The sequence below is a fragment of the Merops nubicus genome, unplaced genomic scaffold, assembly GCF_000691845.1.
Source record: "Merops nubicus isolate BGI_N331 unplaced genomic scaffold, ASM69184v1 scaffold6637, whole genome shotgun sequence".
Taxonomy (NCBI): domain Eukaryota; kingdom Metazoa; phylum Chordata; class Aves; order Coraciiformes; family Meropidae; genus Merops; species Merops nubicus.
Window position 1 is genome coordinate 18,833 of NW_008622199.1, and position 20,054 is coordinate 38,886.

The 20,054-nt window shown below is 40.2% G+C and overlaps 1 protein-coding gene across 1 annotated transcript in view; it reads right to left on the reverse strand.

Moving 5' to 3' along the window:
* The window catches only part of LOC103777148 (glycine receptor subunit alpha-2-like), a gene marked incomplete at its 5' end in the record, with an annotated part of 30,509 nt that extends 13,721 nt beyond the window's left edge, over window positions 1-16,788 (reverse strand). Inside the window, one exon of the mRNA XM_008944688.1 lies at window positions 16,639-16,788. Within this exon, the coding sequence (XP_008942936.1) occupies window positions 16,639-16,788 (150 nt within the window). The remainder of the gene's footprint in view (window positions 1-16,638) is intronic.
* Window positions 16,789-20,054: the final 3,266 nt, after the last annotated feature.

Genomic DNA, 20,054 nt, shown 5'->3' on the forward strand with positions numbered 1-20,054 from the left:
GGTCTATAACAGACTACTAACAAAACATCTGTCTTGTTGGCCTTCCCCCTCACCCTTATCCACAAGCACTCCACTTTACCATCACAGTTGTTGAACTCTATACAATCAAGACATTCTCTAACATACAGAGCCACCCAACCACCTCTCCTTCTCTGCTTATCCCTTCTGAAGAGCGTGTAGCCATCCATTGCAGTACTCCAGTCATGAAAGTCATCTTACCATGTTTCTGTGATGGTGACTATGTCATAGCTATCCTGATGTACAACAGCTTCCAGCTCCTCCTATTTGTTGCCCATGCTGTGTGCACTGGTGTAGGTGCACTTGAACTGCACAAACCACCACGCCAGGCCCAGATGACATGCCATGCCCCCTTTGCTTGCCCAAGCTCTGTGCACAGGGATTGACTGAATCATAGAATAGGTTGGAAGGGACCTTTGAAAGTCATCTAGTCCAACCCCCCTGCAGTGAACAAGGGCATCTTTAGATCAGATTGCTCAGAGACTCATCTAACCTGACCATGAATGTTCCCGGGGATGGGGCTTCTACCACTTCTCTGGGCAACCTGTTCCAGTGTTTCACTGCATTCATCGAAAAAGATTTCTTCCTAATATCTAGTCTGAATCTACCCTCCTTTAGTTTAAAACCACTACCCCTTGTCCTATCACAACAGGCCCTATTAAAAAGTTGTCCCCATCTTCCTTTAAGTACTGAAAGGCTACCGTAAGGATTCCCTGGAGTCTTCTCTTCTCCAGGTTGAACAACTCCAACTCTTTCAGTCTTACCTCATAGGAGAGGTGTTCCAAACCCCTCCTATTCACCTTGTTCCAAACATCTTATGTTCACCCGGACACCAGTTCAGCACAAGAACACTGGTATTGTACAGCTAAATGAAAATGATGAACCCTTCTGTATAGAGTGAAAATTTTACCATATTCCTAACTCTACCTTCTCTTCAGGTGGTGTGCAATTTGATATTACAGAAAATACCACCTTACTGATCAGGGCCACAAACAAACCTACAAAACACATGGATATGTCCTCCATGTAATTTGGACAGAAAACAAAAGTAATGGAAGAAGACTCACCAACAATATTTGCAATATCCCCATCCTCATGTTTGGTCACTGACTGTGTGAAGCCAGGCAATGAAAGACTCCTTTTGATGGCTGTCTGGGGTTTCTATGACTCTCTTATCATGTGAGCTTCATGGCTGGATAGTTTACTGATGATCCTGAAACTCATTTGCAGTGTCTTTGCATGGCATTGCGCTGAATCATTTCTACCCTCAGGATGAAAGACTGAGTTACCCCTTCTTTGGGTCTGAGGGGAGCAGGTATTTCAAAGCACGAGACCATTGAACCAGCACCTGAGGGGACAGCTGTCTAGAGTATACTTTAAACGTGTTTGACACATTTAAATAGATGGTTTCAGCTTGCCAGTCTTGGAATGGTTCCTAAAATAAATGTCAACATAAAGAATAAGGTAATTTGTTTTGGATGATTAAGAGAATCTGACTCATATATCCAAGGTATGACAATTCCAATCACATATTCATTTCAATTTACAGGAAAGAAATAAACTAGGCTTCATTATTGTTCATTCTGCTGGTGTTATATATTTGACATGATAATCTACAGTATTAGTCACTAAATTGACTTGCTGGACTGCCCTTGATCATATGCTCCATTTTCCGCTCAGCAGGGCCCTCTCTAACAGCTATATATAACCATGGAAGAAAAAAAAAAGAGACAGTTGTCTCTTAGATCATTACAAGATGATGTTGCGTTCAGTTTTCCTGTTGCTTCAAAGGCTATAAATGATGTGATCTTTTCGCCATCACATAATATATGGCTGCTGTTTGTCTGACTTGTCAACTCCTCACACAGAAATCCAATACTCCCCACTTGTCACATATTAATTTCAGATATTTGTTCTCGTTCGGGGTCCAAAATAGAATAGTCACTGTATTTCTATATGCCAGGTTTCAAGTCTTGCAAGCAAACATAAGTACTTGCAGCAAACATAAAATCTCTTCATCCAAATTAAAATTCTGCATGCTTTTCTATTAAATAAAGAAAATAGTCATGCATCTTAATCTGTAGCTCTGCTCTTCTGCCACTGTTGTTTAAACTTCTGATTACTGAGCTAACTGCCTAGGCAGGTTGTTTTTAGACCACATCATGCATTTATGGGGTTTATATCACGGTCAAAATAAGTATTGGATTAATCCTGGCTCCCCTTCTATGTGTTAAAAAATTGTTTCCTCAGCCCAGACAGAAGTTAAAATTAGGGGCAGCCTCTAAAAGGGATGATAGGTTGAAGGGCAGTTCTCAGTGCTGAGAAAGGATGAGAAGACAGACTCAGAAAGTAGACAGCTCAGTAGGAGATTGGCATGACTTACAAATACAAACTTGTGTAGCTGTATTTGAACAGCATATGTGCAACTGTAACATGTGCTGGTGCAGAAAGAAGGGGAACCAAAGAGCCTTAGGATAGAAAAAGCCTATTGCTGTTCCTGTCCAGAATAGTAAATAGTTGTTCAGAGACTTTTTTACTGACCTTTTTTCCAGGAGCACTTGCAAGTCAAGGAGAATTACAGGGTGTAAATCAGAAATACTCAACTGTAGGTCAGCACATCCACAAAGAGATATAATTCAGCTCACAGGGTCCCTGAGGAACAATCCCTCACAAATCTCTCTTAAACTCACTCCTGATATATTGGGCACATTACAGAAGAAACAGTTTAAGAGTACTGATTAATATTTTGAGCAACTGTAAATCTCCCAGCGTACTGCCTGGTGCCAGCTCTGCCAGCTGGCTCTCAAGGCCTTTTCTGGTCCTGTTCCATGCCATCCTATGATTCTGTGTTTGTAGCTTGAGGAAGAGAATGGAAATCAATAACCATCCAGGCCAAGTAGCTTTCTCTATGTTGTAATGCTTTAAACACGCAAAGAGGCTAAAGTCTAAGCTTCTTTGCTTCAAAGCTTCAAAAGGTGCCAGCAGAAAAGATCCCCAGATTCATATGAATTTGGTACCAATTCCTAAGCCATCTTCACTTTGATATGAAGGCAAAAGGGAAGGACTTGTAGGAAAGAAAAGGTCAAAATTCACATCCCACCATAGCATGCCAACTATTCTTTGAGCACCTCTGCACCCTTGGGGTACAGCGCTTTAGGAGTGCAGGCATCTGCCTTGGGCTCAAGCAGCCTGCAACCCATACAAGAGATAAGTTGTAGTACACCCCTTAAAACACCTTTCTGTCTCCCCTTGGGTGAATAAAACCTCACTGCAGGAGAAATAGGGTTTTGATTTTTTTGTAGCTGAAAGAGGTAAATATGTCAGACTCACAAGATTCAGGATGGGTAGCAAGAAACATACAGGAGTGACAGTAAAAAAGTGAAACTTTGAGAACACTGGCTTGGATGTCACATGTAATAACACCATTAGCCTTATATTTTCAGGAAATAACAGCTGTTAGGTTCAAATATGACATCAGATGGGAAAAAAAATCTGTTGTCATGATATGTCTGATATTCAACCCCAGCTATGCAAATATCTACAAGAAAACTCACCAAACAAATGGAAAAGCAGTAACAGAACAAAGAAGGATGACAAAATCTTCAGTCTTCACGCATCAAAAAGTAAAACTCAAACAGATTTTTTAAATAACGAAATAACACAATATAAGACACAAGGGAAAGTGAATGAAGATCAAAGAGCAAATAACAGACAGACAACACAAATACACAGTATCTAGAAGTAAGAGAAGAACAGGAGCATACAGCATCAGAGCACCTTAAAGAGCTGCCATGTATTTGGGGAAAAACATCCTTTGTGCAAACCTGACAGAAAAAGACTATTTACAGCTAAGGAGAAAAGCAACATTTTCTGTGCCTGCAAAAAGCTACCCTCTCTGGACTTTTTATTGCTCTTTCTTTACAGTGCTGTGTGGTCCCTCTGAAAAAGTGCGTCCCTCCACCGTGTGGGCATCCAGCGCAGGCAGCAGGAAGGGAAGAACAACAGAAGACCAACGTGTTAGCAAAAAGTGCAGAACTGACTCCACTGTAGTTCATGACAGACAAATCTAGGACATTTCCAAAATAAGGAGCAAAATGACAGTGCTCAAAAACATTTTAAAAAAGAACTGCAACAGCTAGCTAATAGATTGCTTTTAAGTAGGATCTGAAGTCAATGTGAAGGTGAAGATTTGGAACAGTAGCACTGACTTCATGTTTCATGATTTATTTTTTTTTTAAATTATGGGAGCAAAAAATCTTGTTTTCACCCTTTGATTTTGTTTCCTTGATTGCATGGGCTAAGGACCACCAGTAACTCCCCAACCACCATCTGAGAAATCTGAAGTGGCAGGAGGAAGTTAGGTTATGCTACATCCTTAAACGTGATAAATTTGTTCCTGCTTTTGCTCATGTAGTTGTACAAACAGAAGTACGTCAGATCAGGAAATAAAAGCAGCATAACTAGCTCCCGTCCTTTCTCTTTCAACTCTGCTCTCCTTGAAGGCACAGTCACCGCACTCGGTATTACTTTGTTCATGATGAATACCAGCTGAAACCTGTGAATATGCATTACAATTCATAAAACCATCAGTCATCCTGTTGCTTTCATCTAGTACACAGCTTTGGTTATTCCTATTTCTTGATTAACCTCGCACAAGATCTTTCTCCACTTCCAACACCCTCTTCATGCCCAGTGGACACTCCTGGTGGCTCCAATGGCCATGGGTATTCCTAGTCCCACAAGTGCTGAGGAGCTAATATGAACAACTGATAGCAAGTTTAAGGAAAGTGTTTTAATAAATCAGAAATTATCACATTGAACTGAACACTCTATCCATAAGTAGTAAAGGCTACTCATCACAAAAATACCACCTCTGCCTTAGAAGTTCCTTGAGCTGCAAAGTCCTGGTGTGCACTGTGGACATATTGCTGTCACAGAGAGCTTCCTGTGCTAGGCAGAGCCCTGGTCTAACATGGTGCAGCCTTCTTGTGGTTTACCATCTCCGGATGGAACTTCCCACAATGAAGAGATGCAGCCAGTTCCTGAACAATTGACCCATGAATTTCAAAACTACACTGGCTATTTAACTTCTAAGTTTGGATAATGGCCAGAAAAAATGTTCCTATCAAATCCCTTTGCCTTCTGACTATAATGCAGCATGTTTAGCTTAAACAGGGACAAGTTCATTTTGCCCAGGATGTAAACATGAAGAATCTAAATCTGATATTACACCTTTCTGTAGGTATTACCAAAAACAAAAAAATTGTTTGCAATAATTTTTAAAAATCTATAATAAAGATCTATTATTTCTAACAGGAATCCAGTTTTCTGGGGTGCCTGATAAGAAATTTTACTATTTCTAGGTAGAAAGGATAAACAGAAAACAAATGCTACATGAAGAACAGATTGACTAGGCTGAAAAGCAAAAAAACCCAGATTTGTAAAAGAGTTAGGAAGAGTAACCAAGTTCACACTCTGCAGGAAAGGGTTGAAAAGTAATTCATAAAACCTATATAGAGCAATAATTGTGAAGGTAGAAGATAAATCAAGGAACAACTAATCTTCTTAGGTTTGCTAGGGAAATCATTACTAGAAATATTGTTGAGGCTATCTGGAGTAAGAAGCATGATACCCAGATGTAAGAGGCTCATAGAGGGAACTAGGATTAATGAATTCAGGAAACCTGAAGCCCAGGCATGGGAGGACATCCCAGCATATGAGACCTTGGGGGAAACTGGCAATTACTAGGTGGACAGACACAAAAGATATTCAGTGACCTATGCAGGAAATACAGTGTAAAGCTAATGTAGTGAGAATAATATCTAAAATACATTGCACCTCCTCTGCTTTTTCATCTTAAACAAACACACACACACATGGACACAGACAAACACCCAAGGAGGGACCTGTCTGGTGGAAGATTAGCTGACATTAAGGTCTAGTAAGGAAACTGCAATTGAATATGTGCATAATTTGCCACTGCTCCTTTATAACGGATGGGGCAGCAACTTTCAAAACTTGCAAGAAAGGAGACTTAGTGTCTGGTTCCATACTGTACTTTGCAAAACCTGAAGACTATGAATGTGGTAAAACCCCTTGCTTTTTTTGCCTAAGTGTTGTACAGCTCTTCCCTGTCAATTTGACAAGAGAAACAAACCACTCTAAAAGAGTGAACCCTCCATGGAAGTGAAAGAGAAAGATGGCATAATTTAACAGATAACAGATAGATTAGTTTCTCAGAAAGTTTGTGCCAGAGAGTATCAATCAGGTCTGCTTCAGACAGGCACCTGCAAGACTTTACATCCTGAAGATGAAATGCACAGCTTCCTTTCCTAGAATGGCATGCAAGATCTCACATTTGTGCAACTCTGATAATCTCTGATGAACAGGATTTATGATTTCCATTCTTAATTAGTGATTATTCTGACAGATGAAGATTACAGAGCACATGAAGGCAAGTCTCTATCACCAGCTGTCCTGGGAAGGCTTAACAGTAAAATGAATGAGAAAGTCACAGGCAGAGCATAAGACAAGCAGAAAGAGTTATCTCAAAAAGCTATGTGGAGAACCACTTGAAGAGAGTGAAGTGAGGCATGAAAACAAAGATGTAATTTCTCCTAGGAGTTTTGGTGTGATACCACAGAGAAATTAAAACCTTAGCACCTTGGTAAAATAACTTGCTCTTATGCAAGTAGATTAAAAAATGTGTGTGTACAGATGTACACACAGTATCTGTATGAGAAAATCCATACACAAGCTAGAAATTAAATTTTTTGATGAGCTATGCTATCGCTCAGAGAGAAGTTACAGGCTTAGTGCAGAAATTCACAGGCAGGTTTCTGGACTTCTGTCACTTCATGTATTTTGGTAGTCACAGCAGCCTTTTCTGACCTTTCCAATCTGTTTCTCCGGGAGCTAAAAAAACTCTGGCACACTCAATATGTCTGATATATTCCAACAGCCACTGGAAAACTGAGGTTTCCAATAGTAATTCCTTCTTGACATTGATTATTCTGTAGTAAAGAAGTGTTGTGTGGGAAACATCAGGGCTCTGCCAGCTCTGAGATGCCATGGAGGGAGTCCAGATGAGAATGGAAGTGGGTACATTTTTAGTGGCCTATGGCTGGACTTGGCAAAAACATTTCAGATGCCCCCAACTTAAAATGGGTCTTTGTGTGGACTCCAAGAAGACTCAGCAACAAAGCACTTAATGTGGAGTTTCAAGGTATTTATTCCTTCCACTGTAACTATCCCCTAGCCCCCTCCTCCTGTTGCAGCAAAGAAAATTTCCTTCCCTATCTATCCATCTACTCTTAGTTGGCCAATTTCTTCTTTTGTGCAAGACAGATCAGTGTTATTACAAAAGAAAAAAACAAAACAACACAAACCAAAGCCAAAACCAAAATCCAAACAAAAATTAAAAAAATAAAATAAAATAAAATAAAAAATCAGGGTGCAGGATAAATACCCAAGTACAGCTATCCATGTTTACAGTAAATAGCATCTTGCTGTAGCAGTGGATCAATTGAAATAAATATGTCTGATCACTGAATCAAACTAATGTGTCACCATAAAGCTCTGACTGATCAGTCTGCCATAAGCCACTGCTGTTAGCTTGAACAGGAATGACTAAATATTGTTGTTTTCCCTCTCAAAAAAAAAAAAAATAAAGAAACAAATGGCTTCAACACCACTTCTATAAAAGTACTCCAAAAGCTGGCTTTTACTGGAACCCATGAAGTTTTTCAGACCTTGAGACAGCATGAGGTTTCAACAGTCTAGTTAATATAATTTGGTTTTGCACAATGTCATTTGGACAACATCATTACAGAATGCTTCACAATTAATTACATTCAAATAGCAGCTTCTATCCCCTGTGGAGAACAGGATTAATTGGGTCAGATGTAAATATGCATTTCATGGATCCTACTGAACACTTGCCCATCTCACCAATTTACCATGTAATTTCATACAACTGCTGTACTATGCTCTTGAGATGCACAGGGAAAAGCACAGTTGCCTGTCAAGGTAGAAATACATGGATATAGCAGTGCTGGTAGTCTCAGCCTGCATTATGCTTGGCTCTAGCTTCCTCACTCTCTCATTCTTTTGCAGAAATATTAACGTATAATTATCCAGTCTGTTGTGATGCAATCCTAGCAATGTGTGATCAGAAACTCCCCTCCTCCCATGTGTCTTTGCACCCCCATTGGAAAGAGGATCTGACCATCACTGCAGTGAGAAACACTTAGACCAGGGCCTTATTGAGTCCTGACTCTGGGCAGGCAAAGAGTAAAGATAGATTATCTAAGGGTCAAGAACGAAGGAGCCCACTTTGGGGCAAACTTGTTTCCTTGATCCTCTGTGCAGCCTAAGCCTAAATCTTGGGACTATAATGGCTTTTCACTCTCTTTCTGGAGTCTTGGGTAGGGGTACTTTAGTTTAAAGACACTCCTCCTGAAGTCCCCTGTCTTTATTTTTTATCATAAGACACATATTTGACAAATTTTTTCGATGGCTTTTTTTCCCATGAAGTGACGTGGGCAGAACACATCCAGCAAAAGAATCACCATTTTCTAAAATAATCTGGAAAACAAAAGCCTGTGCCTGTGCAAGACAGTTCTTAGAATCATAGAATCATAGAATGTCTAGGCTGGAAGGGACCTCCAAAAGTCATCTAGTCCAATGCCACCTACCATAAGCAGGGACATCTCCAACTAGATCAAGATACTCAGAGCTTCATCTAGTCTGATCCTGAATGTCCCCATGGATGGGGCCTCCATCACCTGCCTGGGCAACCTATTCAGGTGGTCTGTCACCCTCATATTGAAGAACTTTTTCCTAATGTCTAACCTAAATCTGCCCTTTTCTAGCTTAAAGCCATTACCCCTTGTCCTGTCAATACAAACCCTTGTGAATAGTCCCTCCCCTGCTTTCTTGTAGGCCCCTCTCAGGCACTGGAAGGTTGTTATAAGGTCCCCCCAGATCCTCCTCTTCTCCAGGCTGAACAACCCCAACTCCCTCAGCCTGTCCTCACAGGAGAGCTGCTCCAGCCCCCTGGTCATTTTTGTGGCTCTCCACTGAACACACTCCAACAGCTCCACGTCCTTCTTGTGCTGGGGGCTCCAGAGCTGGACACAGCACTCCAGGTGAGGTCTCACCAGGGCAGCATAGAGCAGCAGGATCACTTCTCTCCATCTGGAATGGTTCTTGAAAAGCTACTTCTTACTTTAAAGCATCAAAAATAAGAACATCTTTTCCTGACTCTTTCTAGCTTCCTCTGCCCTATATTCAGTTTGCACTCTCCCCCAGGTGTAATATAAAATGAGACATTTGCACCCAGTTGGAGAGTACCTTTCAGGAGCTGGAAACGAACTAGAGTTCATTCCTGGCATGTTTCCCACTGTTCATGAGTAACAACCAGGACAAACTAACTCAAGTGAAGTACAGACTTCAGTTCCCAAGGCTTGTCAGTTCAGAGCTGATCCTTTCAGCCAATGTATACTGGGTAGTTATAGGAGAGGACTTGGAGTTTCTAAAGCAAATTAGAAGTACCAAGGAAACAAAAAAAACTTTATCAAACAAAAAACACCAACTTTATAAAATACTCCTGTTTTTTTTTTTTTCAGTCCTACCTGTCTCAGGTGGTGCAACATATAGTCACTTCTTCATCCCAGATCTGAAATATTGTAATATTACTGTTCTGTAGCCCCTTACAAAGTTTATATCTTGTTTATTTCTTATTTAATGTTAAGGAGTAATTTGCTAAAGTATTTGTAGGATGACCAATATGAGCCCTTATACTGTTCTGCTTGGTGCTTTTGTGCCACGCCTGGTCCCTACAGCTTGATTATCTGTCCCCTGCTCCCACAGAGTACTCTGTGTTGCATTGCCCTGATCATTTCAGTGGATATACCAACAGGTACAAAGGTTCAGCATTCTGCAGCCTTATCAAGTTCTTGTCAGTTCTCCACATCGCTGATTTCCATCACCTCTGGACTAGGCATTTTCCCCTTAGCTCATTTTTTGTGATGGTTTTTGGTTATGGGTTTGTTTGTTTTTTTCCCTTCAGAAATTGTTATTTGTTCTCCTGATTTTGTTCTGGCGTTACCTCTACTCTGGTACCTGGATTCCATTACTTCAGCTTCTGTGCTTGGACTTATCAACTTTAATTAATGTTTAGATATTTGAGACAATATTTGGAGGTCCTTCTCAGGAACTGGCGTTATATGTATTATATGTATAATGGCATTATATTATATGATTGGTATGTCTTTGACTACAGAAATTTTAATGTACCCAAATTTTAATATGCTTTTCAGAATTGTCTCCCTTGAAATGTAACTAACTTTTTTCTCTTCTATTTTTTTGGTTTGAGGTGAAAAATCCACCCCATACAGTCCATCATCTTATTGTGTCTGACACCATAAAAGACATGAAACATAGATACTTGTTTTGAGTTTTTTTACCTTCCCTCCTTCAATAACGGGGGGAAAGCTTCTGTTTCACTTTTCACTACCCTTGTAAACATCTGTTATGAAAAACAATTTCTTTCTTCCACTATTTCTTCATCTGTGTTTGCTTTTCACTGGAAAATCTGCATTTCCAGCAAGCCTTGTCTGCCTACGTGGACAGACAGTTCAGACTACTTTTTTTTTTGATCCGCTGTTTGGATACCACCTCCATGACTGAACTACTGCTTCTCCTACAGATTACACTTCTGTGGGGACTCTTGCCTCTGTTTAAACTTGTGCCTAGAACTAAACTAAGAATTAATATCAAGATATTTTTCTAGTCTGAGATGATGCTTTTGCTTAAATGTTTAATCTCACTGTAGTATATCCATTTAATAAACAATGAAGACACTTTGACTCATGTTAACTAGGACCATTACTAGCCTATTCATACTCATAATAAAAAGACAGACAAAGACATTCAGATGAAGTCACAAGGTAACACGGCAACGTGTTGAAATATATTGAGTCTATTATTCAGCTGGTTCTCTGCAGTCATATGGGGGACTTTAACTTCAAGCTAAATGATCATATTGGTGTATTTATCTTCTGATGGAATTTTTTCTCTGCAGTTACATTACAGTGCTAATGCAATTGCCCTGGAGAAACAAAAATAACCGCAATACCTTAAGGGTGTTTATCTACAGCAAAAGCTACGTGCTCTTTAATCTGTTAAGTAAGCAAGAAGGGAAGAGGAGAGAGGGAGAAAAGAGAGGGAGGGAGGAAGAGCCATTCAGACTCAGATTTCTATTTTTCACAATGAAACTTATATGCTTGAGCTCGCTTGGTGAGTACCAAAAATAGCTCAGCAAGAAGGGCTTTCCTTGAGCACTTCCATTATTCACATGATGCGGCATCTTACATAACACAAAGCATGCACATCATGCCACTGAGTGCAGCGCACACGGATGCTAGAGGGCAAAAATTTCCACCAGGGACTCTTGTATCAAGTGTTTTAAAGGTAAAGTCAGGCTGAAGGCACTGATTTTTTTCAGTGGGCAAGTCTAGAAAACCTTAGAAAATGGTTTGGAGGGATTTCAATGTGGTTAAAAAGGCAGAGATGGCCTTTGGAAATCAGTGTTGTGCAATATGTACATCTTCTCCCTCTTAAAGATGGAAATGCTGAACTATCTTGATGGTGACTTTGTTTGGGCATATGGGGTACCCAGCTCACCACCAGTAGCTCCATCCAGGGACCAGTGGTTCTCTGAAGCACTCAGCCAGGTGCTGCCATCTTTGCTTAGTGGAGTTATCCTTTGCTGCCGTAATCACTTAGTCTCAGTCCCAGCTCTTTCATTTGAAAACACCATTTGTGCCTCCCTTTGCTAATCTGCATGCATGTGAACCCCCTTAGCTGCAGCACTGTTATTTGTATTGCTCTGTGTTTCCTGCACATGGGATTAAAGTCTGCCACAGCCTCCAGCTGCACAGCTTTTTGCTCAAGCTATAAAGTATTGCTTTTAACACTAACGGTCCCAAACTTAACCTCTATTCTTGGTTGCACTGGTAAACATCACAAATATAATGTAGGAAGTAATCACTGAGATGATGATATGAGTACTAGTGTTCTGTGACTCATTCTGACTACTGATCATATAACATAATAATTACTGTTTTCAAAAAGGGATGATTGAACCTGTGTAAACAGAGTTCTGCTTCCCTGGAAACCTATCATTTTGAAAAATAAGTAAATTTTGTTTGATTATTACAAATCATATTTTAAAAAGAAGTTATTTTCTTTCACATGATCTGGCACTACACGAATTTATATTTTAATATAATGAAACTGTACTATATCCTCAGAACAATTAGACTCATGACTTCTGCAGACTGTACTCCCTCTGTGCAAGTACTACCAAGATGTACAATAAATAGGCAAAGATTACTCTCAGCAGTGAAGTATTGCTACTGATGGATGTATTTCACAGTGAGCAGAAAGACTACATGAATCTTTAGGACAGGTGCTGGATGATTCCTTCCACACAGAAACTGCACAGGGAAGGCAGACAGGTTGAATCACTGTTTACCTGAGGATATAGACAGTAATTCTGTATGGAAAATGACAACAGATCCTGATAGTGCCTCTTTTCTAAAGCAATGACAGGTCAATGGTTCAGCTGTAAAAACAATTCCTGCACCATCAACAACAGAACCTAGACTTTTCTAGAGAAGCATTAACCAGTCTTATCTTTGCCTTAAGAGATCATATTTGTGCTTTCATGAAATTCTCTGAGGGTTGCAGCACTAAGAAGAACAAGACCCAGCAGAAGCAACAGTAAAAGCAGTGGTAGAGATATAGGTTTACAAAAGTGAGAACAGTATTTTTCTTGTTTTGTACATCTAGCTGCTAAATCCAGGAATCCTGGTCAGGCATGATTTACTGCCTATTTTTCTCTCCCTAGGTTAGCACTGAATGATGCAGTATAAATATTCAATCTCCCCTCTCTTACACTGTATCCACTTGGCTATGTCTTTCAGATTTACATTCCCCATAAACCCTTGGTTCAGTGAGCAATACCCAAATAAGTCAAGCTCCCTGCTTGTGAGGCTTCCTGTGGCACCACAGGCTATATTGCTATCTTCTCCTCTGCACATAAACATCCCTCTCTTGAGCAGAAAAGTGCCAAGTTGCAGCTATGGTAGCATTGCTCCAGAAACCTCTGTCTTGGTACATCTCCTCTGTTCACCTTTCAAGTGCACATCGCTTCTGTGGCGGGAGTCCTCCTGGGAGAATCAACGCCAGTGCAGCTCCAGTTCTTGGGGCTCTGCAGCAAAAGTGCTGCAGCGATGTGGCCCCTCTGTGTACTCTCCTGGCTGCATATGTAATACACAACATTCAAAAGCAGGAGAGAGGTTTCTGCAAGCTTTCCTTACAGAGAGGTTAACTGGGACTTAAGTGAACCTTAGCTGGACTACTTTCTGACTGGTAAGACATGCAACACTGAGTACTTACTTGTACTGGTTTTGTAGTCGTATGGCATCAGTTTTCCAGTGGCAGCATGGTAACATTGGCCATATCTTCCAGAGAGACACTGATTTTTTTTCTTTTTATAGTCAGTTGTGTATTTGCACAAATATAATTTCTACAATGGAAAGTATCTAGAATGAAGGCTCTCTTCTACTGCTTGATAGCATAGCTCTGAAAGTGAACAATTTATTGCAATGCAAACCCTATGTCCTAGTTTTGTTGTGTAACATGAACTGTGTTTTTTTGCTTTGTTTTTGAAAGCTACTAATTCTCTCTGCAGTGTACAGAACCCACCAAAATCATCTGCATCTTATAATCACATATCTTTACAGAGCTTGATCGAAGTCAGAGACCAAATATAGCTCAAAAGCTGCTCTGGCCATGTTTTCATTCTGGAAGATCAGGTCCTGAAAGATTTAAATCCTAGTCCCATCTTATTTAAATGAATACATTTCAGTTCTCAGTCACCAGTACCAAGAAGTAAGCTGCACACGAAGCTCATTTCTCTCTCCATCCCTGATTTTATTACCTCCACAACTCACCCGTAATCTGAATCTATCAGCTACTATCATATTGCTTCTGATCTGCTGCACATTACACTGTGTAAAAGATTCCATCCCCATGGCTCTTCTCCAAGTAAAGAAAAATAAAACTGTGAAATACAATTTTTCATTCATAGCTATTCACGCTCCACTAAGCAGGACTCAGGACATCACAAGAAGGAACACTGCAGGTTGACAGTTCAGGAACAAATACCATACCAATAAAAATGCATTTCATTATACATAGCAAGTTTTGTTGGAATACGGGTGCCTGAAAGATGACACAATGTGGGATTTACTGTTCCAAGGCATTGCCTATGCTCCTGTTCCTCGCATTCATCCTATATTTATACAGGACCAGGCTTCCAGATATACATGCACTTCCCTTGGGAGGTTTGCAATGGGGGTGGCACAAGCCAGCCATGGAAAAAAAAGCAAGCATAAGGATAAGTCACAAGAATGTACAACATGAAACTGCTGTTCATGCTGGGGACAGTACTATGTGTTTTGTGGGGACATTTAGCAAAGAGAATGCAAGAGAGTACTAGCGATGCCATCAAAATAATCCATTTCGCTGATTTATGACATCGTTGCACGTACTAGAAGTCTCTCTTGCTTTCTCTTTCTCATTACAGTTTTACCCTCAAACTTGAATTGCCGATCTGATTCACTGTCCTGTAAGATGGTGACTCTTTGCTCCGCAAGCCATTCATGCGCCGCACGGACTCGACGCTTTCATTCCCAACAGTCCTAGTCTGTGCCTGTCCCCAGAGTGTCAGCATAGAGAGCAGCAGCAAGAATGAGAATAGCACAGTGGTAACACGGCGACACACACACACAACACGTAAAGAGAAGAATGGCTCAGTTAGAGAAGAGCATCATGCGAAACAATGTGAATCACTTTCAAGGCAAAAAACCCTGAGTAAATCGTGAGAGATGAGGTCGAGGGAGGAGATGCAGAAAACCCCTCCTACAGAGATGGCCTCAGTAACATTATTACCTGTTTTGAAATTCATGCAGCCAGATTCATAGGAAAAGTGAAAGCAAACCTGTGCAAATGGATAACTATCTGTGACTCCAGAAGAGTATTTTTTGTATTTAATTAGGGCATTACCCATTTTGCAAAGAAACCATGTACTAACTGGCTTAGGATAAGTACAAGTATTCTGGTGATTTTGTTTTAAAGAACTTCCTTTTAATAGTCACCAGAATAATCATCCCCACAGCAGATGAATCACCACTTCTATGGACCAAAACCTCATAATTTTTGAGCAATGCCACTGGATACTGTTACTTACCAGTGGTGGCTTCTTGTCTATTTGTTCATGTCTAAAGAAGATCTTGTATCCAAAACTGAAATTATAGGCCCCATACAGCAGCTTCTGCTGCTGTCATAGTGGGTTTGGAAACAAAAGCTTCCAGTAGCAGTACCTCTGGCAGGTGTGCCTGCAGACAGGCAAGCATTTCTGCTCTCTCCTGTAGTCTACTCTTAATGGGAATTTCAATTCACCCAACAACAATATTAAACCAGAAAACAGCACTGGGTTGCTTCCCAGAGCATCCATCAAATATTGCATTAGCTACAGAACATTTATTAGACAGACATGTCAAAACACAGATGCCCTGTGCCACTGTTGCCATCCCCTTTGTAAAGGAAACTATTATTTATCGCTTGAAGCACTTGCACAGCTCAAGCAAATATTTACTTCACTTGGAAAATGCATATGTACTGTGTAAACTTAAATGTTTCCACTGATACTGAAAACCAGTGAGATACAGGAGGGATGAAGCCTTTACAGTGGTGGGAATGATCATAACTAGACTAAAATTCATTTTACAGTCTGCTACTGTCTTTCCATTTATAAAAGGAAAAAAATCAGGAAAGATGGACAAGCTTCCTAAAAATATTTCTAGATTGACATCTAGGTTAAAAATAAGCCTGTCTTCTTCATTTCAGTCACTGATACAAAATGATGTGATAACAATACTCACAAATAGACCCTTTGTTAAAAGTTTGAAGTTTGTATCAGTAACAAACTGTGAAATAGACCTGGAGAGGAAATTCTCCTAACCCTTCTCCTTTTTAAGGGGGCCCTATTTCCTGGTTTCAGCTGGGAAAGACACCAGTTGCTTGTGATTTAAAAGGGAGGGCAGAACTGCCCATCACTGTGCAATGGGCTACCCTAAGGAATCTCCCATTTTAGCATGACTGGCTGTGAAAGCACTAGAAAAGACAGGTCTCAGGCATATGCCGATGCCAAGGAAATAATATCATTCCTCTACGTCATTGCTTCCAACAGTTCCTTATCCACTGGTAGCACAATATTTGTGAAGTTACAGCTGCCTCAGCAATTGGAAGAAGAGAAGAAAATTCTTGGAATCTGTGACCAATCTACTGACATTTATCAATAACTTTGTAAACTGCAAATAAACCCAGTACCCAGTTAACAGCTCTTTATCAAGGAGTAAATCACTCAAAAGGAAACTTTAGAATGAGACCCTCCTGCAAGAGCAAGAAGAACTGAGATGAGAAACCAACTGCACATCAGTGTGCTGTCAGGGAAGATCTGGTCACCCCAAGTAAAGAGCCACTTACCTTGTTTTGTCTTCTTTGCCTTCTTCGAAGCCTCAGAAACTCCTTGTGCTGTCGTGAAACAAAGTTGACTGCTGCATATTCCAGTAACGCAGCAAAGACAAAGAGAAGGCACACTGCCATCCAGATGTCAATAGCTTTTACATAGGAGACCTAGAAAGAAACAGGGCACAGCATGTTATATTTCAAAATTTTTCATAAGCCGAAGATATTGATGTGAAAAAATAAACACATTTCTGCACAGCATGCGTTCCAGTAGTTCCACAAGGGTTTTTTTTTACTTGGTATTTTGTTTGGTTTTTTTTTTTTTTTTTTTTTGGTTTGGTATGATAGTTTACTGGCTCGTAACAAAAAAATAATCCAACTATTAATGGAAATGTGTGTTCATAAAGAACACTCAAATGATGAAGTACTGCCTTGAGGAAAAGAATCGGGATTAGTGTAACAAAGTACAAATGCCCTTATTGTCACAGTCACAGCTTATCAAAATAATATGAATACAGGGTGTGTTACAATACCTATTGAAGAACAACTCCAGAAACTTTATAGTTATCACCTTTTCCACCTTTTATGAACCCATTACTGTATTGATTAACTACCTATGTTTGATAACCATAGCCTCAAAATAAACTCATGGTACTGTGTCCTATGGGTTGATATGACTTTTTAAATATTCAATCCTAGTTGCCTGACCTTTATTCAACAACTCTGTAAGAAAAATAAATCTTCATAGATATTATCTACTACAAATACCCAAATACCAGATGACTCTGCTCTAGTAAAAGCATGTTCTGATTTTAATTGACGGGTCCTCAATAAAATCAGATATACTACAGCACTGCAATGTCACAAATTTTTTATCATATTACACACACAAGACCACAGTAGCCCATTAATGAGCTACACACTATGCATATCAAAGTCACATTGTCCTCCATAGCTATATTTGGTCTCTGCCTTTCTTTGTAGTCTTGCAGGTTTTAAGCAGAGATCTGATGATTAGGCAACAGCAGGCTGTCTCTTTTGTTTATCAGGTATTACATCTAGGGTGGAATTAAAATCATCTGACTTTTACTGTCTACAATGTACATGAGAGCTAGTTACCTAAGCTACTTTGATATAAATATTTTCCATTACTTTGATATAAAACTTTTGTTTTCAAACTGAATGAGGGTAGATTTAGATGAGATATTAGGAAGAGATTCTTTACTGTGAGGATGGTGAGACACTGGAACAGGTTGCTTAGAAAAGTTGTGGTTGCTCCCTCCCTGGAAGTGTTCAAGGCCAGGTTGCATGGAGCTTTGAGCAACCCCTTCTAGTGGAAGGTGTCCCTGCCCGTGACAGAGGGATTGAAGCTAGATGATCTTTAAGGTCCCTTCCAATCCAAACCATTCTATGATTTTATGAAAACAAGGAATGAAGAACAGGTATTTCTAGGATGCGCTGCATTTGAACTGTTTGAGATGCCCTATCTAGGATGTTTGGGAATAACACTCAAATAGTGTTTCTTCACCTTCATGTCTGTAAGAGGATTGTAGAACTACCGTTTAAGCATAGACACATGGGGTTTTACTCAGTTGTCCAAGTAAAAGCATCATATACTGACACTTTAGGTACCTAGCCTTCATTTGTTAATTCAGCAGAGCAAATCTCCAGTATCATATTAACCAGTCCTCTGGAGATGTCTCAGATACCCAAGGTCACCTGAAATGGCACCACCATACAATTAAATCAAGAGAAGCAAAAAGGATCATAACTAAACTCCAAAAAACTATAATCAAAGATATTTAACATCTGAATAATAACCTGCAGGCCAAATATTTCAATCCAGCCAAACTTACAGTGGTCTGAAAAGAGAGCTGAAAAGGATTTGTTGTGTGTTTAACACTCTAATATTTAGGAGACTAAATCTCCAGCCTGGAAAACTCTACTTTCTACCCTTTGCACACACTATTCAAAATGACTTCGCTCTTATGGTTGTGTCTGTCATTTCATGATGAAGTGAAACAGCTATTTCGGTAGGTTTTGCTCCTATTTACCATGTGCTTCAATAGCACCACTTTCCCAAGTCTGTAATTTTTTTTTTTTGCCAGCATCGAATGGAATACACTGCACTATGTGATCCAGAAAGCAATATCAGCAGAGGAACTGGCATTTAAAGCATGGCAGAAAGGATACAGAGCTCCATTCTGCAGATCCTGAACACTGAGCAGGATGTTTTAGAGGAGTCCAGTATTGTTATTCAGCCTGCATAATGGGAACATATGTTTCAGTAGCTGTGGCTGTAGTGCAGTTCCACACTGCCGTGCCTACAATACAACATGCATAGGCCAAGATGGAGGAGGAGGATTACCAGGCTAAGGTGGCACTGTGAATCTGAGCCTTTCAATTAGATACACAGCAGGGAAGTGTTTCTCTCTCCCACATGTAAAAAACTTTTACAAGTTGCATCTTTACTGAGCAGCTGTGAAAGCCAGTGAAGACTCAGTGGTGTCCCAGACACTCTGTGCCAGAGGCTGAGGCGCAGTAGGAATCGACTCACTGTAGTTTGTATAAAATGCAGCTGAGTTTAGATTTTTTGTTACCTTCCTTGAAGGGACAGCTTGTTTTCCTTTACAAATGCCCTTAGGAGACATATTAGAAATGCATAAACAGCTGGACTGTGCTGCCAGCAACAGCACAATGCAGGGAGCTAAAGCCACAAGAATCAGCACTTCTGACTGTGCAAATCCTGTCCTAGTGGGCTTAAAGCAGGGAGGGCAAAATAATAAAGGAAGCCCTGAGTTAGCCTTCCTGCCACTTACACAGTGCTGCCACAAATGCCATCCACACAATTGCTGAGCCGGCTGGATTATTTTAACTCCAGCCTGCTGGGCTGGAATCAGAGGATCACAATATACTTGGCAGGTACGCGGCTTGTTTTATTGTTTAGCCATGGCCGCACCATGGCACAGCTGTAAGTGGGAAAACAGAACGTAATCACTTCCAACAACACAAGAAAAAAAAAAAAAGTCCTGCAATGAACAAGAGGTAACTACTTTGTTTTCAAATCACTTTCTGTAATTTTTATGTATCCCCAGTATGTACAGAATTATGCTGCTAAAAGCCTAAAAATACATGGAATTTTCTGACACCCAACTTTTTTCTAGTGACCTCTATGAATGGAAAATGATGTGGATCTACTACCTTAAGCCTAGGGGGGCCTCACCCAGTACACATTTCCAAAGAAGTCCTTAAATGAGTGCCTACATTTCAAAATGATAATTTGTTGTCTAAAGCATGCACAAGGCAAAATTTCAGTGGATTTTAGGGTTTCTGTCAGCTTTAGCTGACTTGAAGCTGTCTTTTCCTGCAACTAGAGAATGGTCACATCTATCCGATTGCAGACTGATCTGAAGTGGACCTCTGTCAACCACTCC